This window comes from Crotalus tigris, unplaced genomic scaffold, assembly GCF_016545835.1.
Source record: "Crotalus tigris isolate CLP2741 ecotype Arizona unplaced genomic scaffold, ASM1654583v1 scf7180000018786.1720131, whole genome shotgun sequence".
In the NCBI taxonomy this organism is placed as follows: Eukaryota; Metazoa; Chordata; class Lepidosauria; order Squamata; family Viperidae; genus Crotalus; species Crotalus tigris.
Genome location: NW_024097201.1, coordinates 431,278 through 457,025, shown reverse-complemented (window position 1 = coordinate 457,025; position 25,748 = coordinate 431,278). Strand labels below are relative to the sequence as shown.

The following is a 25,748-nucleotide window of genomic DNA, read 5'->3' as shown; positions in this document are numbered from 1 at the left end:
CAGGAACAAGCGATGAAATAGAATGAAATGCTAATGTGTTTAGGACTTACATTACTTTTATTAGAAAGTTAAAGTACCCGTATTTTCCGGCATATAAGATGACTTGCTAAAACCATGAAAATCTTCTCAAAAGTTGGGGGTTGTCTTATACGCCCAGTCGTCTTATACGACGGAAAATACGGTATTTATCACTGCAGTAAAGGACATGAGCACTATGAACATCACAACTGAAGTTTTTCTTCATTTCAAATTTAATTTAAATAATTGATTTTACTCTCTCACTTTCCAGCCATATGTACATATGCATACTGAGAGACATATCTAGCAAAATATCTCCAATTCCTCTCATACAAGCTTTTCATTGATCTTTAGTTTCTTCTAATGGAAACCAGGGAATATGCATACGGGGTTCATAGCAAAGAGGTGGAAAATTAAATTTGTTCATCAAAACACCCCTATCATCCTACTAATAACCGTGAAGAAACTACATTTCTTCATTTCATGATCAGTAGAAATAATTTGAAAGCCAGCCAGCAGTGGAAAGGAAAATAGCAATCTTCCCTTATTCTCTTTTTCTCCTATCTCATTACATGATATAAGAAACAGAAACCCATGGCTTTGGGAAAGCAATGAATAGGTGAATCTGGGCAGAGAGAAAAAAAAGAAAGAGAGACAATCTAGGCCTGCATTTGCTTCTTACCTCTTAATCTCTGATGGATTATACCAGAATATCAATCAGCAGGTAATAGTTGTTAACAGAAAAAAAGGAAGAATCAAAACCAAATAATGTTCCTTCTGTTATTGCTTCTCTCTTCAGATTGTTAGAGGGAAAATGGGGGGGGGAGTTGAGAAAGGTGGAAGCAATGGAAACATGGGGAGAGCCAGCAAAATGGGGGGGGGAATAAAAAGCAGATGGGATGAATATATGGGATAGTGAAAACAACTAATCGGTGGAACGGCTTGCCTCTGGAAGTTGTGAGTGCTTCATCAATATAAATGATAGTGGCTTTCAAGAAGAGATTGGACAATCAGTGAAAAAATGGCCAATTGACTATACACCCAGGGAGGGATCCCTGAAGGGTTTTTCCCTGGACTGTAACTTTTAGTTTATATGATTCTCCTGGGTTAGGGAAAGTCCTAGAATTATCTCTCAAGATTCTCCAATACAGCAAAGGTCTGCAAGTAGCTTCAGGAGCTGTGCTTTGAAGCAGCCTGAGTGCTGAAAGCCTGGTGTGTGTGTGTGCAAACAGTTCCTTGTTGAAGAAGTAGCATTTTGAAATTTATTTTTCAAAGGACAGTAAATTGTGCCTTTAATTTCTTAACCGTTTTTAAGGAGTATTAATCTTTATTAAGCTAAAAGAGGCTCTCTTTAGCCATAGCCTGTTACTCCTTTTTGAAGATCTGCACCATTTGGAGGATTTCTTCAGTATTAAACAACAAAGAAGAAGGCTGCTAAGGCAAGCCCCCCCCAAAAAAAATAAAGCGTGGAGTATCTTTTTTTTAAAAAAAAAAGTTGATGGAGAAATATAAGAGCAGACAGTTGTGGTTTTAGTTTATTATTTTTATTAATTTATAGCCTGGTCAACTTTGCTGTGGGTAGCTAAAACGTTCTGATTTTCATGATTCCTGATTGGCCAGCAATTCTTAAGTGATTTACAAAAAAGCTATTCTTTGACTAAAGAGGGAGTTAAGAAGATAGAGGAACAAATTATTAGAGATGTATTTAAAAAATCTTTAAATAAAATGCATCAGTTCATAGATCAGCTATGCTCCGATATTAAAAAAAAACAAAAAAACCTTCTCAAACTACTTCAGAGATGCAGAAAGTTACCAAACCACCAAGGCAAGTAGCTGACAATACAGAGGAGTCAATTGCAACTTTGGAATATAAACCTGATATCAACTTTTATTATGATGGTTTAAAGTTGAAAGAAGACCTACAAGAAAACTTTTAAAAGGATAAGGTTGGGATTTTTTTTCTTATGGATATTAATTAACAAGATTTAGAAATCCTTGAGAAAAAGAGAAGCTTATAACCACTTGACAAACATTCCAGAGAAGACAAGCTGGAAGGAGTGACTTAAACTTAATGAGTCAGTTTGAATTCGGATGGATTTTTATGGGTTAGATATTTGTAATTGAAAGAAAATGTATTTTTCCTTTACATATAATGATTAAATAATTTCTAAAGTTTGTAAAATATTATTGAAAGTGTATTTGAGAGTATCTGTGTTAAGAGAAAGTTAAAGAAAAAGATGTATTAATTTAAAGAAAAGTTTAGAGTTTTAAAAAGGATGTATACAAGAAGAAAAAATTGTTCTATGAGGGTAACTTCGAGGGAGTGATCTAAATTTAAAAGTGAACTTTAAAGTATACATGTTAAGAGGAAGTTAAAAATGATTAGAGAGTTTTGATTTCAGAAATGTTTTTAAAGAAAAGTTTAGTGTTTTAAAATGAATAAAAAAAGTATTTTTCCCTTTAAGGTTAAAGAATCTGAAAGAATATAGTGAATTTTGTTAATAATCTTTATAAACTATCATTCATATTAAGTGCAAAGAGAAATACATATTATTTCCACAGCAAGGATAATAAAGCAGAAATAGTTAAACTGATTGTTTTATTCAAAGATAATATATTTAACTATGTTTTTTATTTGGATATCACTTTTGAATTTTGTGCTTGTGATAAAAAAAATGAACCGTTGACTTTGGTTTTGCCTATTATATATTTTTGTTGTTATAGAAACGGCTACTTATATACTACTGTGTAAAAGTAAAAAGTTGAGGCTGGAATGTTGTTTTCTTGTACTGTGCTACAAAAAGTCAGAAGTCAACACTTTTTTTCTTTCTTCCCTTGTAACTCATATTCCCCCCCCTTTTTTTCCTTTCCTTAATTTAATTTCCTGTTTTTATTTTTCTTTGTATTTTATATATTGATAAAACAATAAAAGTAAAAAAAAAAAATAAGAAGAGGAGACTGGACAACCATTTGCCCAAAATGGTATAAGGTCTGTTAGAGCAAGAGATTGACTAGAAGACCTTCTAATCCTGTTATCTTTCTAAATATTCTTTATTATCAATTTTTTTTTGCAGAATTCATGTTTTTACATACTAACCTAACACAATTTTATTTAGGGACATCCTTAGAATGTTCTGCTCAAAGATAAGCATTTTGTTTCATCATATTTGTACTATTGGACCAACCTTTTATTAATTCTATTTTATGGAAGTTGTAATGATGAAAATAGAGGGTACAAAGAGTGTTTGGCTTATTCCTATGTATTTGGTCTTAAAGAAACATAAAGGTTAAAGCAAGAAGGAATTGAATGTATTCAAAACCATGCTATCTTTTACAGTATAATTTCAGCTAATGAAAACAAACAAAAAATATTTATTGCATATAAAGACTATTTGTGCAATTTGCATTGTTCTATTTCTTTCCTCTCCCACAATATTTTACTACTTTTATATACTATTAATAAAACTGAAGTATCTAACTTAAATATTCACAAAAAATGTTAATCCAAACCCAAATTCTCTCTACAGATTGTTAAGAAGGGAAAATTATGGGAAATACAATGGGGGGGGGGGAGTTGAGAAAGGTGGAAGCAATGGAAACAAGGGGGAGGCAGCAAAATGGGGGGAATAAAAAGCAACTAAATATCTTAAGTGTGAATATTCAAAAAAAGGGGGGAAAGAATCAATGATATTACTACAAAAAAAAAGTCCTGATATGGGTCAGTGTTAATAAGCCACAATCTAGTTACTATTGTTTCTAGTTCACTGAAGCACAACTCATCAGCAACAGTTTTCAAGAGAGTACATGTCCATGGGTTACTATAATCCTTCTGCTGCTGCTTTAGTGAATGCCAGGAACAGCATCTGGCTGTGAATTCATGTTTGTAGAAACACCATTTCACAGTGAGGAACTGCACAAAACTGAAATGAAAGCTTACAATACTAGGTCTGCAAAACAAAAACAAAAACTGTGTGCTAGGGAAGAGGTCAGTCAAATGAATTATTCATTTGATCGGTATGACAATTAGGACAACAATCAGAAGCAAATTTCATAATCTATTAGGTATGTTCCAGTTTCATGGTTTTAGAACAGGGGTTCTCAACCTTGGCAACTTTAAGACTTGTGGACTTCAACTCCCAGAATTCCTCAGCCAGCTTTGCTGGCTGAGGAATTCTGGTAATTGAAGTCCACAAATCTTAAAGTTGCCAAGGTTGAGAACCCCTGTTTTAGAATGTGGTCTTGAAAAGTACTGCTTTTATAAGCTGAGGAGTAAAGAATGTAGTTATGAATAATCTTTTGGATGAGAATCAACTCAAAATCTATGGGTTTAGTTAAGAATGAGACACTAGGTGCAATTATTTTTAAGTTAAGAAAATTTAATATGTGGGGAGTGGAAGGGAAGGAGATAAGATATGTAAACATTAATAGGTTAGGTCAATGGATTCTTGTTATTATTTTGTGAAATATTTGCTCCACTTGACACTACTCCTGTACAAATGAGACAAAATGGAATGAATGGAAAATGTATTGATTAAAACTCCTTTCAACACTTTCTTTTTTAATACCCCCCCACAAAAGGAATCTTCAACATAGTGTTATTATCAACTGTGGCTACAAGGATTATTGGATTTAAGAAACTAAACCTTTTTTTTTCTGTCATAGACTCAAGTATTTTTGCACTCATGAAACCAAAACAAGACATTCAGTTAACTGCTATCTCTTAAATAATCAAGAGCAGCCCTTAGAATCTTTGTAAGAGAAAAGACTGAAGAGAAACAGACCTACATATTAACACTGAAAAAATCCAATGACCACTAAAGAAAATTATCTGCTTTATTTTATTGTCTTCTTGTGGTCAATCTAGATTTTCCAGTATAGATAAAATAGGTCTCTGAGAAAACCAAAATGACTTATTGCTAGCCATCGTTTTCTGTATTTTACTAGTCTTAATTGGCATGGCCAAGGATATATCAATGAATTATAATTATTTTTGGGGACTATTTTTTTTAATATCATGGAACTTAATGCAACCAAAACAAACCTAATATGGCAAACTCTGAATATAATCCAATGTAGTATGAATAGATGATATGACACATACCAATAGATATAAAGGTAGGCCAAATTTTCATGGAACAGAAATTTTGAATGTTTTCCTTTCCATTATAGGCCATTACATGATTTCTGTAATGGAATGTGTGAATGATCTTGAAAAAAGAAAGGAAGAGATGCTGCCCAGGGAACAGTCAGACAAGAGAGGCAGAAGCCTCAGTGGCTTAATGGTGAGGGGAAGAAACTTAAGAAGGACCCACCCTAAAGGATCAAGTAGAAGTGGCAAGAAGATTTGAAACTTACAGCTTACAGCTTTGAAAAATTCTGTTAACATACAATAACATAGAATTATTTCATCTAGTAATGTGTCTTGCTTGGTTTACCTGGGAAGTAATAATAATAATAATAATAATAATAATAATAATAATAATAATAATAATAATAATAATAAGAAGAAGAAGAAGAAGAAGAAGAAGAAGAAGAAGAAGAAGAAGAAGAAGAAGAAGAAGAAGAAGAAGTAGTAGTAGTAGTAGTAGTAGTAGTAGTTAGAAGGGACCTTGGAGGTCATCTAGTCCAACTACCTGCTCAGGCAGGAAACCCTATACCATTTCAGACAAATGGCTGTCTTCTTAAAAACTTCCAGTGTTGGAGCATTCACTGCTTCTGGAGACAGGTTGTTCCACTGGTTAATTGTTCTCACTGTCAGGAATTTTCTCCTTAGTTCTAGATTGCTTCTCTCCTTGATTAGTTTCCATCCGTTGCTTCTTGTCCTGCCTTCAGGCGCTTTGGAGAATAGCTTGACTCCCTCTTTTTTGTGGCAGCCCCTGAGATATTGGAACACTGCTATCATGTCCCCCCTCGTCCTTCTCTTCATTAAACTAGACAAACCCAATTCCAGCAACCGTTCCTTATATATTTTAGCCTTCAGTCCCCTGATCATCTTTGTTGCTTTTCTCTGTATTTTTTCTAGAGTCTCAACATCTTTTTCACATTGTGGTGACCAAAACTGGATGCAGTATTCCAAGTGTGGCCTTACTGAAGTATTGTAGAGTGGTATTAATACTTCGCGTGATCTTGATTCTATCTCTCTGTTAATGCAGCCTAGCACTGTGTTGGCTTTTTTGGCAGCTGCAGCACACTGCTGGCTCATATTTAAATGATTGTCTACCCGCAGGACACTTCAAATTGTCCTGACAAATCCCATTATTCTCTACAGCAAATGGGTGGTTGCACAAAATATGTCAATCTATGATTATCATATTGCAGCAACATATGAGACCCACAGAGACTTTCTTTCTTCACATGACATGCTGAACATAAGGACATCCACGTAAACTGATGTCATTGCAGCAACTATAGGGGTAGAGATTATCTATAGCCCTCCTGTGTTAGTTTCTGTACCCAGATAAGGGAATAAAAAGTCACAATTCCCTACATATCAGACATACAAGGGTCTCTTGGAATGGCCAAACTGTTCTGGCTTTGAAGTGTCTAGAATTCATGCAGTTTATTTTGAGTTTGTAATATTCAAAAGTTGAGGTGCATTCATGATTAGAGCTTAATCTGCAGGGGAGATTAAGGAAAAAGGATTTCACTTTCTTTCAATTCTTCCCATAAATTTCCATCAATTTCATAATTCCATCAAATTTCTCTTTATTCCCAATTTTACAGCCAAGTCACTTTGAATTTTAAATTTATTATGAACATCTGCTTTCCTTAATAATTATTTACAAAAACCTACTGCAGAATCAACAAAACCTATGGATAGTTTTGTTGATAGTAATAAATGGTCAGATATGAATAGTACCATATTCCAACTATTTGTGGTTCTTGCTAGAGTATCAAATTAAAAATTAATACATTTGATTCACAAACACATAACAATTTGTTAACTGTGCTGCCAACTTTGCTAAACAGCAAGAATGTCTACTCCATTCTTAAATATCAATGTGGTTTATAATCTGCAGTTAAACTAGTGTAATGAGTTTGATAATCACAATGATTACATCCGCTTTTAATAAACAATTTAAAATTAAATAGTTTTAATAATCATAGCTGAATATAAATGAATACCAATGAATCATTTAATCTAAGCAACAATTATTCAATTTTAATATTTCAGTAGTTTTAATTTGACAAATGAAGTTAAATTATAATACAATTAATATATTTAACCTGACAAATGAAAATAAAGTTGATATGACACCCTATAATATTGCTAGTTTAATACATTTCAATGTAAGTGAAATGTCATTTTAAACACTTTCATCTAAGTGCTTTGTATATTTCAAAATGTCTAATGTTTTAATTATAAAAATACATAAATACATGAAATATTAAGTTACTTTCTCACATTCCTAAAAAAACTAGTGATATCAAGAATGCTGCCTGAAGAGATTCACTGAGATCTCAGTTTTATCACAGGCTTATCAATTGGCCAGTGACGTGTGTAGTTGAAGTTCTATCCATCCCAGGAAGGGAAATAATTAGTTGATAATAAGGTTCATAAATAAAGTTACATTTCCTTCTCAAGATTTCACTAATTTCAAATAACATTATCAACAATATTGTCCTTCCAAGTCTTGCAATGGCTGATCTGAGTTTTAAATATTTAAGATTTCTGTTGCCATCAATGAAGAGTTGACGTTCCTTGGTGCTCTATAATCACCTAATGGTTGGGGAGATGTTCCTTCTTCAGCAAATTAAGAGCTCTACTATCTCTTTAAATATGAGTTAAAGCTGCTTTCCAGAATTCTGAATTAAAAACTGCATTTACTTATGAACACATGCACAATCACACACACACACACATTTTATATGTTTATGTTATATATGTTTGTGTGTGTGTGTGTGTGTATGCACCTCAAAATCTAATTAGCTAATCTACATTCAAATAACTGAGTCAGGAACCAGCAATGCACTTTCATTCTATATGTCAGCTGTGAAATTCTGCCATTCTTACCAAATTTTACAAATTTTCACTTAATTTTGCCATTTCCAGTCTGGTACAATTCACGCCTCCTATACTTTTTCATTTGAATTCTCGACCTCATCCAGTTCACATAAGGAAGCATCTTTGTTTTAAAAAATATTTTGAGAATTGTCTCTAGTGTTTGAGAACCACCCCTTGTTGACTCTTCATAGAAGTCTCCATTTGATATTTTTCCACTTGCTGCCTAAACTGAATCTTCCTCAATAAATTCTTCTGCCTTTGCAACCTTTTTAGTGAATATCATAAAATAAATGAATCCAACAGCTACAAATCAATGTGTAATAGCTACATGATAACACTGGTAGCAATGTGGAGTTGAACCCTGCTCCTAATAAACGCATGGAAAAATGTCTGCACCAAAAGCAAAGTCTACTTATAGTGAAATCTAAGGTTCAAGATCTTCTCCCTCTTTTTAGTTCCTATCTGATCAATAAACTGGCAGTCACCCTCTTTTGGGCAGAAGGCATTAGTTCCATGTTCTGGTAATGTCTCAGGCTGTTTGCTAGTAACCATGTAAGAACTTTTGCATTCAGACTTGATTTGGTCCCGGTCTGTTGGTTGTTTTTTCTTGCAACTCAAAGCACTTTTATTAACAATTTTCACAACCATAAATTCAAAGACGTCTTTTTTTCCTTCTCTCAATTTCTCAGTGTTCAGCTTTCATAGACTTATATTGCCACTGGAAAGCCTACAGCTGTACTGTTCTGATCTCTATTGTCATTGAAATGTCCTTATCTTTCATGATCTTCTTTAAGTTTGTTACTGCTTTCATCCCTAGGATTAATCTCTGTTTATTTTTCTAGCCATACTGTCCATCTTTATTTAAACTCTCTATATCTCTTCATCATCTTCACTTTGCCATCAATACTAAATTCATTAAACTTGTCAGTTGTCAGAGTAGCACTAAAATTATGTTCCAAAATTCTAATACTAAACATTGGGCACAAAACTGGGCAATGCCAGGTCCTGTAAATAGCTATCGAATCATATTACTTAATGTAAAAAATTAAACAAGAGATTATAATTTATAAATGTTTTGAAAAGTAACAAGCATCAATAGCTGAACTGAAGAATTCTAAAGCAGTTTTTTTCCCCAAAGCAATAAGTAAATTGGACTGAGAATAATGGATGTGATGCATATATTAATATAACCACGGGGAATCATGTCTATTCAAATTCATTATGAGACAAGCTTCTTTGCAAGTTATATATTCCAAAAGCTTTATTTTCCATAATTGCTGTACCAAATATTGTACTATTATCCTATCTATAGATACCACAAGAACATTTTAAAAATGAACTGTTATATATGAACCTGAGAAATACAAACAAAAAAGCCACCAAAGAAATCACATCCAGGAGCTGATTTGTAATTTTGAACAGTTCGACAAATTAGTAACACAGGATTGTGTTTTCAACTGTATACTAATATTCTCACATTCCCTGGTTTGAACTCAGCAAAAAGAATTTAGGCACTCAAAAATGCAGTGTCCCAGTGTCATGGGATCAGTTTTGTAACCTTGACAAGCAAAGTCAATGGGGAAGCCATATTCACTTAACAACTTAACTACAGTGATTCACTTAACACTGTAGCAAGAAAAGTCATGAGACAAAACTCACTTAACAAATGTTTCACATTTTGCGCTCAATTGTAGTCATATGTCAAAGACTACCTGCTCCAGTTGTTTGGCTTCTACATTCTGTATTAGGAGAGAAGCATTAAAGATAGGCATGGAAAACTCTCTCATATGAACTGGATGTATAATCTGATGGAGACTCAAATTTCATGAAATAGTTTTCCAGAGTTCAGCCGTTCTCTTCAGCTCTTCCCAGAATGCATGCCAGTATTTTTAATAGTCTGTGATCAACAGTGACTGTTGGTCTAGTCACTGAGTGTCAAAAAGTGTATACATAAACTGTTATTTGATGAAAAAGAAACTGCAGGAGAAAGTTGGAGAATAGAAATAGACAAAATTATCATGGCTTTTTAAAAAATGTGCGGTTATAAATGAAAATGTTCATGTGCATAAGGTGTTAATTTTGACTCAGAAGGCTTTATGCCCATCTCTGATCAGACCTAGCTGTATTCTGTATTTATATACTATGCCGTCCTGAAAAAAAATATGTTCTCAATGATTGATGTACTAAGACAATTGAACAAATCATGTTAGTTTTTGTCAGGTTTTTTTTCTACAGTAATTAGCATGCTATTTGAAAATTAGATCCCTGATGATGAGATAATTTCAGGAAGAGAAATCATAAATCCAAACTTCTATGCTTTAAAAGAAAAAAAAATCGAACAAGTTATTTTTCCAGAACACTACATAAATTTCATCTTTATTGATGCTTTTCTGAGAAGATTAAATTTAGCTCCCTAGTGGCTTCCTCCCACCAGAAAAGAAGAACAGCAAGTTACAGTTTGCAATGTAAAAGTGAAAACAAATATTTTGGCAGTACTAAGGAAAGAAAGGGTTAGAGGCTTGAATCACTGGAGTAAAAGCTGCACTGCCCAGCTGAATTATATTTGCATGAGAAGCATTAGGGACAACTTCCATATTAATTTGGGGGGAAAGGTATGAAGAGGCATGGGCAATATTATACATACATATTTCTTTTAGAAAATATTCAGATACATCCGCAAGTTGTAGTAGCCTTGTCAAATCAAATGAGTTACTCAGAAGACAATATAATGTGGAAAGGATTCATGGAAGCACATTCATAGTATATTTGGGCATGCTTTATTCTCTTCTAAGAATAGGTTTAAACTATTAATACATTATTTTACTACCTAACACTTTGGAAGGCTTCATTAGACTATAAAGATAATTTAAGGAATATGTTGATATGGCAGTTGGGTAGTGTTAGATTAGATGGCTGTTCAGTTAATAAGCAAACACAAAACCCAGTAATGATTATAGAAGTGTACATAATGCAAATGATTTACTTTTTAATATTTTTTGCTGCAGCGCGCCACAAAACACATGGAATTATATAAACCAGAAGTTATGAACGTGGATGGTTTATGAAACGATACAAAGAAAGAGGCTGAAAATACAAACAGATGTAGTTTAAGATATACATGAAAACAGCTGCAGAAAAAATGGTAATAAAAAGATATTTTATAATGTATAAAAGACAAAAACAAAGATATATTTAAAGAATAATAAAAAGCAAGGAACAATTAACAATAAAAGACATAAAAATGAAAATGGCTTTGATGGAAAAATGTTGGAAGTGAGTGCAAAGGGCTAAATAGATCTCTAGCATAGTAAATGGAATTAAATATTTGGGGAAAAGAATGATATTATTTAAAATAAACTGAAATAAGAAAACTTTAGGAGGAGAATTTCAGAGATTTTAAGGAACACTACTAAGTGTCATGGTTCTGACAGGTGAGACCAACTACAACAGAACTCTGAGGCCTGAGTTTTCCTCTAAGAACATGTTTATCGGTTACAAAGTATAGTAGGCACAGTCAAAAGTGAAACCAAGACTAAAGTTCCCTCCAAAAAGTTAAATTATTACAAAGTTAAACTTCCCACCCCAGAAACTATGCAATCAACTAAGTTTCCCAACAGAATACTTTGGCATTCTAACATAAGGCTCAGCCCCCAGTCTAATGAACAGAAATGACCTTGGTTCCCACTGGACAGAGAATAGTTTAGATTATCATAAAACTCCCCATCCCTCCTCCCATTCTTATGGCAACCGAAAACAAGCAAGATAGCTTCAGCCAGGCTGGTTGCAGAGTTGACATTAAGATGTCAAAAGGACTACAAATGCTAGTACTCGAGGAAAAAATGTTGAAAAGGAAGTGAAAATGTTGAAAAGCATAATGTTTAGATGTTACAACTAGAAGAATGCTAAAATACATATATGATTTATGGGGTGGCTGTGCAACTACTTTAGTCTTTGTATAAAAGCTTGAGGTTTTAAAACTTGCCATTACTTTCCCCCTTTTATAATTCATAGGATTCAGCCATATATTCAAACAGGATTTAGGATTTTAGCCTCCTTTCAAGTCCTTTCTAAGGACATGGCATAGGCCATGTTCGTGTTCGAGGATCTTAGAGGTATTTTTGCAGGTAAAGCTGCCTTTTATTATTACTAGCTTGTTTAGTGGAACTTGAAAGATATGTGGCAGAATTTGGATGGAAATATGAGATATGACAACAAGTTAAAAGAGGGAAACGTAATCTGATTTTGTGCTGGTCATGTACATACCAGATTTTTACTCTTCAGTAAGTTACTGAAAAAATTGTCAATATGAGAAAGACTTTATTATTTGCTTGCTGATACAGAAAAGTGAACAAAGCGAATAGCTTGAATTCACTGAACTCTTCCCTCTACACACACACACACACACACGCATACACACAGAGAGAGAGAAAGACACGCACACACACACACACTTTCTGTGAAAAATCAAGACTTCTAAACAGGTTTTATTGATTTGAAAAGCAATAAAATCTTGTTAGAAGTCTTGCTTTTTCACCGATAATATTTCAACAAAACAAGATAATGAGTACCACACAAGATTACTGCTGCCTGGCTGATAACTGAGCAGTCAACTATGTGTCAAAGAGTTGTGACTGGTTCCTCATTATGGAATTCTCTACATATCTGTTATCCTCCTTACTAAATTTTAAAAGCCACTCATCAAACAGATACAATCTGCTAATATTCTATTTACTCTTTTGCTTCTATGATATTTTTGGTGGCTGTTGATTATTTGATTAATTGAGATAGTTCTAACTGCTGCAACTTTTATTTAAATATCTTAAAATAAACTTTTAAAATCTAACTCTTACTTACAACTTTTTAAAGTTCAATTTTAAGGAATTTAAATTCATATTTACTCAACTTTTTAAAAAAAATACTTAAGAATTAAGAGAAGGAATGGTATCATCTTATATTTGCTAAGTTACTACATGAATAGATGGAAATGGAAATAAATTGTTATCAGTGATAGAAAATTTTCTATATTAGACTGACAATTGGCTGTTTTTGGGTAATCTAATCTTGACTGAATTCTTCTTGTAACTCTTAAACAAGGTCATTTCCTTCCCATTTCTGAGGTTTCATCATCTCCTTCTCTGATCTGCATTCAGATTTGACTTTTCTTTTTCCTTTCCTATCCAATACAGGTGCCTCTTTCACTTTCCCCATTTCTGTGTCTCTTCCTCCCAGCCATATTTTCTGTGATGCTTCTACCAGAAGGACAGGTATAATATATAGATATTTGTATTTTTCTTGTGTAGTTACTGGCTTTTCTGTAAGAAAAATATTATTTTTTGATATTGCGTGAAATGAGGAGGAATCCATGTCCTTGGGTCAAATTATGTCTATGCAGCGTATTGACCCATGACTGTTGTGCTAGGGTTTGCCACCAATCATATTGTGAAGTTTGCAGATGATACAACAGTAGTGGGCCTTATTCATGATGACAATGTGGATGCTTACTGCAAGGAGGTTGAGGGGTTGGTGAACTGGTGTAAGGAAAACAGCTTAGTTTTAAATACCGGTAAAACCAAAGAGATCTGTCAATTTCAGAAAAGACAAGCACAGCCACACTTCTCTGTGCAGTAATGATTCACCTGTGTAGATGGCTACCAGCATCAAATTCCTGGATGTGCAGCTAAACCAGTAGGCTGGCTTGATCACTCAACAGTGAGACACTGGTGAAGTGGGCACAGCAGCACCTGCATTTTCTCTGTCGCATAAGAAAGGCACATCTTCCTTCTTCTATCCTTACCACTTTCTACAGGGGGACGATTGAGAGCATCCTGTCATATGGCATCACAGTCTGATTTGGAAGCATCACTGCTTCAGACAGGAAGGCGAATCAGAGAATGGAGAGTGAGTGGCTGAAAAGATCATTGGCAGTTCCCTCCCTCCCATCCAGGACATAGCACAGAAGCGCTGCTTGAGCAGGGTCTGTAAGATTATCTGGGACACTACACATCCTCTTCACGATCTGTTTTCCTTGTTACCTTCTGGGAGGAGGCTTCGTGGTATCTTTAGCAGAACATCCAGATTCAGCCATAGTTTCATTCCATACAGCATTAATCTTGAGAGCTCTCAAGCTTCCTCCTTCCATTATATATTCAAGATGGACAGTATTTAATATTTATTTGTTATGTATATGTAGGGGTGTGGGTCTATACATATGTTGTATATAGTATGTTTAGGTGTGTGTCATGTATGTATTTCACTTTGAGAGTGGGTAACTAAATTTCATTTTTTGATGTGTGCCATTGTGCTCACAGGTAAAAAAAAATGACAATAAAGGTTATCTTATCTTTTTCTCTGAAGAGCTCTGGAAGATGAAAAGCAAAGAAGATGCCTAGAGCACTGCTAGAGAAAAATAAGGACTCAATCCAACTGAACATGAAAGGGTAAGATCCTTTCTTTAAGGATCTTCTGCATCATGGCAATAAGAACAATAAAATGTAATTATTCATCTCCTCTTGTTTTCCAATAGTTGTCCAGTGGTCTTGTTTATAGTAACTCATTACTATAGGAGAAAGAACTTGAGGAGCATCTACAATATATGAAAACTACTCTAGACATCTGTTGGATAAAACACTGAATTTCACTCAGAGTGAAGACTCTGGCTGTGCAGAGTCATCGCTTGGTGATGACTGGGGCATGGTCTGGTATAGTTATCTGGGATGAGTAGAAACTTGTTAGTGTGAAGGAAGTAGACATACAATATTGTATGTGTATTAAATTAATTCATCTTGTGGAATAAAAATCTGTTTCCCTCCTGGTTGATTATGGTCTCCCAGGAGATAACCTACAATTGGATATAAGTGATGGCAAATACTTCCTTGAAGTAGAATATGGTAATTCCAACCCTTAAAAAGTCCCCTTTTCAAAAAAAAAAATCCTTCATGGGGTCCAACAATAATAGTCTATTTTGTCTTATCTCCAACCTTTCTTCTTGGGGAAGGTTATTTAGAAGGTATTTTGCTTGCAACTACAGAGGAACCTTGATGAACCAGATTATCTGGATGTGTTTCATACTGGGATACAGCATTGAGACAGCATTGATCATCTTTTCTGATTACTTCAGGTGGGACCAGGATGTAGGTAGTATATCTGTCCTATCTCTTCAGCTATGAGTTTTTATACTATGTTCATGGTAACTTTCTGAATTAGTCTGAGATTTAAGAGAAGGTGGTTATGGTGTTACATTGGTTCCTCTCTTTCGTTTATGACAATTTCAGTCAATGATAGTAGAAAAGGTGAAATCTAGGCCAGGGCCTTTGTATTGTATGGTTCTCCAGGGAACTATTTTCTCTCTGATCTTATTTAACATCTATATGAAATCACTGACATCATATATTGATTATGGGATCAGGTACCATCAAAAGGCTGATGACACCCAAACATCGCCACCCTACAGCAGGTGGATTTTTTCCCAGTGTCTGAAGGCTATGGAGTATCTGGATGAGGTGACATAGTGGCTAATTCCATGCTGTGGAGTGGGTGACTTGGGTGACTTGGGTGAAGTTCTGGATGAGGAAACATAAACTTTGACTCAATCCTCATAAGATCAAATGGCCATTCAGTTTTGGGGCCTCTGGTTCTGGGGACTTTCCATTTTTGGTTCTACACAGGACCACACTTCCCTAGATAATATTGGTGACTTAGGCACCTCTTGGTCCCTCAACTCTTGCCGGAAGACCGTATATTAAGGACAGGAAGATTTTTGCACAAATCTATCTTGTGTTCCATTCACAACCATTTCTGGATGAGAGACTGTAAATATGTTCAATCATGTCCTAGTTGCCTATTATAGTACAATATGCTTTACAGGGGTCTGCCTTTGAAAACCACCAGGAAACTATAGTAGTCCATAACACAATGAGGTAAATAGTTATAGACAGATATAATAGAGCTGAAACAATTACACAATAGGACTAACCAGAGGATTTTGTGGGCTTGGATGCTACAAGAAAAGGCTAATGCGTTTGGGACTCTTTAATTTAGAAACAAGATAACTGAGGAACGACAAGACTCATATATATGAAGTCAGGAAAATATGAAGAAAGCAAAGAAGAACTTCTTTTCCTTTCTCAAAACAAACAAACAAACAAACAAACCAGATTTTGGAGTCTTTCAAGGAAGGCAGGCTATGTAAAATAGAAGGGGAAAATACTCCTTTATACAGGCCATTTATTTATATGAATTAATATAATAATTAATTACCTCAGAAAGGATTATAACCAATAAAACAGGATTAGAAAAATTCATACTAGACCTGTCAATATTGAAGTCCTAATATTATCGCCACGCAGAGGCCAGTTTGGCTCTAAATACTAGGTGTAAGAGGATGTGTAATCACACCACCCATATCTACTTGGCCTCTGTGACAAATAAAAATCTGGACTAAGATGTTATTTGGCCTGATCTAGTTGTTTTTTGTTCCTATGACCACCAACGACGCAAATAAAAAATATTTTTTAGAAATATTTAATGAAAAACTATCAACCCAGAACTACCTAATAGTCTTAAATTGGCTAGTTTTATCAACTAGTCTATAATTCTCCTAAAAATATGTTACCAAAATAAAAAAGCCAGTTAGAACTCACAATAGGTAATAGCCATTTGTTGTTGTTATTATTGTTTTAGTAAAATGTAACAAAACTTTGAAAATAACTTGCAAAGAAAATAAAAGTCCTAAAGTACTTCATTATAACATTTCCTGTTTAAGTCTGATTGTGGTTCTCAACTCAAAATATTCTCTATATTCAAAGTTCTGATAAAAAGGAAAGGAAAAAAAATCTACCTAATTTGATAAGCAAAATTTAAATCTCCTTAAAAGAAGCAGGATTAATTCACTCTCATTTTTACAAAGTTTTATCCAATGAGTCCATGGCATTCTCATTTACAATTTGAAAAGTAAAAAGTTTTAAAAATAGTCCTTTAAGAATAAATTTTACCTTTTTGTCTCCACTTTTAAAATGTATAATTGTATAAATGTGCTATATCAGAGATAATTATATACTGGTAGAAGTGTTAAAAATGTCTTTGGTTTCACCTTACGCATAAGCATTCCAGCTGGTCATTAACTATCTGGAACAGACCCAACTTTTTTACTGTCACTGATCCATACACATGTACAATTTCAGAGTTTGTTCTTTTAGAAATTTAATTCACTTTCCCATTGTTATACTAGGGAAAGAGCTTCCCCCCAAAAAACAAAGTTATTTCAAACACCTTTTTGTTTATACATAATACTATATAGTTAAATACAAAATTAAATTACAGTCTATCACATAGATTTTGTTATTTGAAGGGATACTTTAAAAGCTAGCTTCAAACTACGTTATAATAACTGACTTACAGGGAATTAGTAGCAATAAGTAAAAATGACAATCTTAGCAGAGTGGCCGTAATTTAAGTCTCCACAGATTCATTCATTAAAATTAATTTAATGAAGTAATAGCACACTATAGTTCCTAATTTTTTAGAGATATCAGGTCAACAATAATCTATTCTGAACAGTGAACACCATCTTTAATGTGTACTGATCACTAATATACTTGTAAAAAAACTGAATCTTCAGTTTTAAGTGATTTCCATGAGATCTTATATTTGGAGTTATTCCAAAATCAAAGTTCTTGAGAAAAATTACAATCAGGATGTTAGATTTATGTTAATAATTTTATTCACAAAATATTATTTTACTATAGAGAATTTAAATGATTCACAAGCTCCCACTTAATATGATAAAGTCCTAGTAAAAAGAGCATGTATTAATATAGTAGCCACTTCAAGAAAGATACAGGAAAATACTGCTTGATCAAGTGGCCCTGTTGTTAACATAAGCAAACCTGTCTCCCAGTGTGTCAACAAACTCTGTCAAGCAGCTTCCTACCCTACCTTACATATTTCCATTTTTCATTGAAAAAGCAAGGCAAATCTAATGAATTTTTCATTAAAAATGAGATCTCATCTTCTAATTAATTGGCAAGCTAATTGCCCAAAACTCTATAGTAGTCCTAGACTTAGAACTAATGTAACTTAGTGCTACATTACATAGAAGTCTTCACACTCCACAACCCCGCCTCAGATTTGTCAGTTCTGCTTGATTTGTTCAAATAGTATATTTCACAACAGCTGTTAGAAATAATACACTGGAACAGCTGCTGTGACAGACACAAAGGACCTGGAATTTTAATTGGCCTCAACATTACACTGCTTGTTTTCCAAAACTCAAAAAGAAAATATCCAAGGAATTGAAAAATGCCTAATAAAACTAAGTGATGTTTGTTCTCTGGTAAGTACGGTAAGGTTTTATTCTGACTACACAATTTTGCTACACTTGACTCCCTTTATTCCCACAAATAAAGAATAGTGGGCATTCCCAAGTGCATAACAGCAAATAAAATAAATAAGGAAGTCTGTAGATAACCCTTCCAAACCCTGGCTGAGAGACAAGGAGAATCCTACAGTGCCTCAAGATGGACTCCAAAGAGCTTTATCAGAAACCTTCTGAATATGCCAAGAAACTGTTCCTTCACAAGTAAATTTAATTAATGTTATGTATTGTAACTGCTGCAAGGATTAAAATACTTTTTTACTGGAAATGTCATTTGATCTTCTGTCTGGAAGAATGGCTAACCAAGTTGTCTGAGGATGTTTTGATGTCTAGAATCTTTGCTCATAAGAAATACTACACAGGATTCAACTCAAACTGGAAAGCATTTATAGGCTATAACTTAATTCACAAATGTATTGCATATCCAAAACAGGATTTTGTATTTTATATACGGTATATAGGCAGAAGCAACATTTCAATTTTACGAGGTATGAAAATAGATTCTTAGTATTATGGATGGAATTTTTAATTGTTTACAGTTTTACTCAGTAATTTATACTGTATTGAACATGGACTTTGATATTTATTCTTAGCTTAGAGCTTAATAGTGCAATATAATGTATTCAATTATTTACAAGTTCATAGAAAACTATAACATTGTTGATATTTGAAAATGTTTACTTACACGTGAATTATTTTTTATCCTTCCAATTTTTTTAATATCTGGTTATATACTTTCTTTAATGCTGTATAAAATTATAAATAAAATATAACAAAACTGTTCATTATGACCAGCCTAGGACTTTGGTGTTTTGTTCTGGGTTTATTCAATAGGGGTACAAAAAAAGAGAGAAATAAGTCTTACTTTCAGCATCTGCACAAAGTAGGAAGCACAGGAGCACTACTATTGGCCTGGCTATGTGCATCATCTGACAGCTTGGCACCAGCATGCTTTGACAGCTTTGGTCACTGGCTTAGAAGCCACTGTGAGAATCTCCAACCTGAAATTCCAGATGAAGAACTTTCAAAGCCTGAAAGGAGCAAGAAATAAAACAAAAAAGAGAGAGAGAGAGAAAGAAAGAGAGAGACAGAGAGAGAGAGAGAGAGAGAGAGAGAAAGACAAACGTTCAGAATGCTTTGCTTTTCCCTCTCCAAATACACCCCCAAAACATAATTTTAACAATAAAGGTAAAGTGAAGACTCTGGAGATCAAGATTAGCCTTGCAAAATCATTTAAAAACTATTCATTTTAACAGCATTTATAAAAAGGCCAAAACAAAAATAATCACTTTCCAAGGCATCCTATAAACTATACTGGGATAAATGATTCCTATGAGCTACAAAATACTTTCTTTTCTTAGCAACTTGAGACTGAGTTATTTCTGAATAAAGCATATCAATCCTTCAAAGTAACATCTAGAAGGAATCAACTTCCAGAACAAAGTCTGGTAAAAAACAATGTATCAGAGGGTGATAATGAAAGAGAAAATCTGCTTCTGCTCCTAAAGTGCCATTTGCAACAGTACGACATTAGTATTTGTATATTAATTTAACAACTATGTCTCTGACTGTAGCATCTTATAATTCTTCTATATACTAAAGCAAACCTTTTGTTTTGTCTCTGGTTTAGTAGTATATGTAAATTATGTAATTCATAATTAAATTATAAATAAATATCACATATTCTGGGTCAGTTTATATCTCATATATGAACTAATGAATAAGACAGAGTGAACACCTGCTATTAAGAAGAAATAAATTCTGCTCTCCTTTAACTATATTAGTAATAAACATGGAAATGTATACTCCCTTGGTCAAAATTTTAGCTCTATCTCAAAGCAGAATTCTTGCACTAATTATTCCACAATTATAGCTTCTAAAACTAGTAAGAGACACTGCTTGGAAGCTTTGAAATGAGCACAATATAAACGGGAAAAAAGATTATAATAACACAAAAATGTATTCACGGCATGCCAAAAAGTATAAAAGGAATAAACAATAATAATGATAACAACACACCTATGCATATTCATAAGCATAAAAAAACTGTTTTATAGTACAGAAAAATATTTTGAAAAATCTATTTTAGGAAGGAACAAGAGAAGCAGATGTTACAAACATCTACCATAAAACTTGTTCAAAGTATATTGCTGATTTGATTGTTACTATCAAAAAGTGAATTTAAGAGGCATAAGCAATGTCCTAAAAGTACCAGCTTTCTGTTTTCTCTGCTACCCACTTTGTGCCAGCCTTTCAACTGACAGCAAAGTCCATGAGACATTATTCCTGTCGGATTCAATTTGTCTCTGTGAAAGCACAGAAGAACCAAATGTTGCAGCAATGACTCCACTGTTATCACATAAAATAGAAAAGTATTTTTGCATGCATTCATCTGACGAAGTGATGGCAAAGGATTTAAACTATTTCGAGATTCTTATGGTCTTTTGCATTAAAAAAAAACCCCTCTTGTATCTTAATATTAGCAGAACAGTTTTCAACTAGGCCTTTATAGAATATTACATAGGCATTAATGAGCAAAAAAATGGTTCAGGAAAGTAAGGAAGAAGAAAACTGTGAGGTGCATCAAACTCACATTATTATTCTAAGGTAGCAGTGGAAAAAACATTTTGCTCATTGGTGGCAATTGAAAGGGTTGTGTGTGTGTGTGTGTGTGTGTGTGTGTATATATATATATATATATATATATATATATGTATATGTATATATATATATATATGTATATGTATATATGTTTGTGCGTGTGTGTGTGTGTGTGTATGTGTATATGTATATGTACATATGTGTGTGTGTGTGTGTATATATATATATATATATGTTTTCTGAGGTTTTCGCGGGTATTTGTATGTAGGTCTTTGGTTGTTCCGGTTTTCTCCCACGTAAAATTGGAAGTGTCTTGGCGACGTTTCGACGAAGTCCCATTCGTCATCTTCAGGCTGGTGCTTTCAGCTTCGTGCCTCGAGCAGCAATGTGTGGTCTTAGCTGTTTCTTCCTTTTAACTGCCAGTGGGGGTATGAACTGATTGGGTGGGGGCTTGGCTGTGTTCTGATTGGGTGGAGGTGTGTTCTGATTGGTTAGGGGCGTGGCTGTGCTCTGATTGGCTGGGGGGTTGGCTGTGCTCTGATTGGCTGGGGGGTTGGCTGTGCTCTGATTGGCTGGGGGAGTGTTCTGTTTGGTTGTGCTCAGGTTAGTCTGAGTTGCAGAGGGATTCAAGATTTTGGGCTGCCCTGCCATTCCTTGGCTTCGCGTTCGTGGTTGTGCTTCCTCTTCATGGAGGGTGTCAGTTTGCTTCATGTATGGATTGGGGGGGTTTAAAGTGGCTAATGATGCAGCTGTGGTCTGGCTTCTGGTTTGTGGTCGTGCCTCATAGTCAGTGTGGTTTTGGGTTTGTTTTTTGCGTGGATGTTTGGTGGTGACCTCCTGTGTGGTTTTTGTGAGTGTGGGTCTGGTATCATTTTTTGTGTTAGGGAGTCGTTTTTCAATGAGGGCGGGTTTCCAAATGGCTGGTAGGCGGGAGGTATCATCTCTCTTGTTCATGCTGTGTGGGCGTTTTTCTATCTCGATGGCTTCTCTGATTATTCTGTTATTAAAATGTTCACTTTTGGCAATGGTTCTGGTATTTTTAAAGTCAATTTCAGGTCCTGTAGCTTTAAGGTGTTGGACCAGGGAAGATGTTGGTTCCTCTTTTGATTGAGTTCTTATGTTCTTCAATGCGTGCACTTATTCTTCTGTTGGTTTGTCCGATGTATGTGGTGGGACAAGTGGTGCATGGGATTTCGTATACTCCTTGATTTTCTAATTCAATTTTATCTTTGGGGTTTCTAAGGATGGTGGATATTTTTCTGTTTGTGCAGAATGCTGTTTTGATGTTGTGTTTTATGGAGGATCTTACTGATTCTGTCTGTGATGCCTTTTATGTATGGGAGGATGGCTTTGCCGTTTTCTTGTTCTTTGTTCTTTTAGTGGGGGTTTCTTTTTGGATTAGGTTTGTAATCTTATTTCTATGGAATCCATTGGATGTTAGTACATTGGTGAGAGTGTGTAGTTCGGGCTTTAGGTGTTGTTCGTCAGCTAAGCGTTTTGTTCTGGAGATGAGTGTCTTGGCTACAGAGTTGATCTGTGCTGGGTGGTGGTGTGAGAGAGCGTGCAGATAGCGGTTTGTGTGTGTTTTCTTCTGGTAGATGGTGTGTCCTAGGGAGCAATTGGATTTCTTGTAGACTAAGACATCCAGGAAGGGAAGTTGGTTGTTAGTTTCTGTTTCCATGGTGAACTGTATTTTGGGGTGTAGGCTGTTGAGGTGTGTGAGGAAGTTGACTTTAAAAATACTCAGTCAAAAAAGTGCCTCATCTTCATGGAGGGTGTCAGTTTGCTTCATGTATGGATTGGAGGGGTTTAAAGTGGCTAATGATGCAGCTGTGGTCTGGCTTCTGGTTTGTGGTCATGCCTCATCATCGGTGTGGCTTTGGGTTTGTTTTTTGCATGGATATGTAGTGGTGACATCCTGTGTGGTTTTCTCCAATCCATACATGAAGCAAACTGATACCCTCCATGAAGATGAGGCACGACCATGAATGCGAAGCCAAAAAATAGCAAGGCAGCCCACCATCTTAAACCCCCCTGCAACTCAGACTAACCTGAGCACAACAAAGCCCCCACTCAAACAGAACACTCCCTCAGCCAATCAGAGCACAGCCAACCCCCCAGCCAATCAGAACACAGCCAACCCCCCAGCCAATCAGAGCACAGCCAAGCCCCTAACCAATCAGAACACACCTCCACCCAATCAGAACACAGCCAAGCTCCCACCCAATCAGTTCATACCCCCACTAGCAGTTAAAAGGAAGAAACAGCTAAGACCACACATTGCTCCTAGAAGCACGAAGCCGAAGACACCAGCCTGAAGATGACGAATGAGACTTTGTCGAAACGTCGCCTAGACACTTCCAATTTGACGCGGGAGAAAACCCGAATAACCAAAGCCCTACATTATATATATATATATATATATATATATATATATATATATATATATATATATATATATATATATATATATATATATATATATATGTTTTCTGAGGTTTTCGCGGGTGTTTGTATGTAGGTCTTTGGTTGTTCGGGTTTTCTCCCGCGTAAAATTGGAAGTGTCTTGGCGACGTTTCGACGAAGTCCCATTCGTCATCTTCAGGCTGGTGTTTTCAGCTTCGTGCTTCGAGCAGCAATGTGTGGTCTTAGCTGTTTCTTCCTTTTAACTGCCAGTGGGGGTATGAACTGATTGGGTGGGAGCTTGGCTGTGTTCTGATTGGGTGGAGGTGTGTTCTGATTGGTTAGGGGCGTGGCTGTGCTCTGATTGGCTGGGGGGTTGGCTGTGCTCTGATTGGCTGGGGGGTTGGTTGTGCTCTGATTGGCTGGGGGAGTGTTCTGTTTGGTTGTGCTCAGGTTAGTCTGAGTTGCAGAGGGGTTTAAGATTTTGGGCTGCCTTGCTATTTTTTGGCTTCGCGTTTGTGGTCGTGCCTCATTTTCATGGAGGGTGTCAGTTTGCTTCGTGTATGGATTGGAGGGTTTTGAAGTGGCTAATGATGCAGCTCTGGTCTGGCTTCTGGTTTGTGGTCGTGCCTCATCATCGGTGTGGCTTTGGGTTTGCTTTTTGCGTGGATGTGTGGTGGTGACATCCTGTGTGGTTTTTGTGAGTGTGGGTCTGGTATCATTTTTTGTATTAGGGAGTCGTTTGTCAATAAGGGCGGGTTTCCAAATGGCTGGTAGGCGGGAGGTATCATCTCGCTTGTTCATGCTGTGTGGGCGTTTTTCTATCTCGATGGCTTCTCTGATTATTCTGTTATTAAAATGTTCACTTTTGGCAATGGTTCTGGTATTTTTAAAGTCAATTTCATGTCCTGTGGCTTTAAGGTGTTGGACCAGGGAAGATGTTGGTTCCTCTTTTTTGACTGAGTTCTTATGTTCTTCAATGCGTGCACTTATTCTTCTGTTGGTTTGTCCGATGTATGTGGTGGGACAAGTGGTGCATGGGATTTCGTATACTCCTTGATTTTCTAATTCAATTTTATCTTTGGGGTTTCTAAGGATGGTGGATATTTTTCTGTTTGTGCAGAATGCTGTTTTGATGTTGTGTTTATGGAGGATCTTACTGATTCTGTCTGTGGTGCCTTTTATGTATGGGAGGAGGGCTTTGCCGTTTTCTTGTTCTTGTCTTGGATTTTAGTGGGGGTTTCTTTTTGGATTAGGTTTGTAATCTTATTTCTTTGGAATCCATTGGATGTTAGTACATTGGTGAGAGTGTGTAGTTCGGGTTTTAGGTGTTGTTCGTCAGCTAAGCGTTTTGTTCTGGAGATGAGTGTCTTGGCTACAGAGTTGATCTGTGCTGGGTGGTGGTGTGAGAGAGCGTGCAGATAGCGGTTTGTGTGTGTTTTCTTCTGGTAGATGGTGTGTCCTAGGGAGCCATTGGATTTCTTGTAGACATCCAGGAAGGGAAGTTGGTTGTTAGCTTCTGTTTCCATGGTGAACTGTATTTTGGGGTGTAGGCTGTTGAGGTGTGTGAGGAAGTTGTCCAGTTTTTCTTTCCCATGTGGCCAGATTATGAAGGTGTCGTCTACGTATCTGAGCCAGAGTTTGGGTTTGTGATCCGATTTTTCTAGAGCTTGGGTTTCAAAGTGTTCCATGTAGAGGTTGGCAATGACAGGTGAGAGGGGTGATCCCATGGGTGCTCCTTCTGTTTGTTTGTATTTTTGTCCATTATAGATGAAGTATGTGTTGGATAGGCAGTGGTTGGTCAGATCTAAGATGTGTTTGGGGGGGTTATATTTGTTTTGGATAGCTGTCAAGGCTTCTTTGATAGGCACTTGGGTGAAGAGGGATATGACATCGAAGCTCACTAGTAGGTCGCTGGGCTGTAAGTTTTGTTTCTTTATGATCTCTATAAACTGGAATGAGTTTTTTTACGTGTGAGGTGATGGATTCTGCATAGGGCTGTAGTTGTTTGGCGAGAAATTTGGCTAGGTTTTGTAGAGGTGAGCCTATGGAGCTGACTATAGGTCTGAGTGGGGTTCCTTCCTTGTGTATCTTGGGGAGACCATAGAGTTTGGGGCATCTGGATGATTTCTCTCTGGGAATGATTCTTTGCTGGATCTCTTCGCTAATGGGGGAGGCTTTTATTTTGGATCTGGTTTTTTTCCAGGTAGGTGGTGGGATCTGTATTTAGGGGTTTGTATGTGGAGTCTTGGAGTAGGTTGGTTAATTTGGTTTGGTAGTCAGATGTGTTCATAACCACCGTGGCGTTGCCCTTGTCTGCTGGTAGGATTATTATGCTGGTGTCTTCTT

At 35.7% G+C, this 25,748-nt stretch overlaps 1 protein-coding gene across 50 annotated transcripts in view; it reads right to left on the bottom strand.

The window, feature by feature from the left end:
* PTPRD (protein tyrosine phosphatase receptor type D) overlaps positions 1–25,748 on the bottom strand; it is a 478,865-nt gene that overhangs the window by 269,996 nt on the left and 183,121 nt on the right. For all 50 annotated transcript variants that reach the window (XM_039356096.1, XM_039356097.1, XM_039356101.1 and 47 more), the window contains exon 2: positions 19,261–19,426. In XM_039356096.1, the coding sequence (XP_039212030.1) occupies positions 19,261–19,345 (85 nt within the window). In that variant the 5' untranslated portion in view covers positions 19,346–19,426. The remainder of the gene's footprint in view (positions 1–19,260; positions 19,427–25,748) is intronic.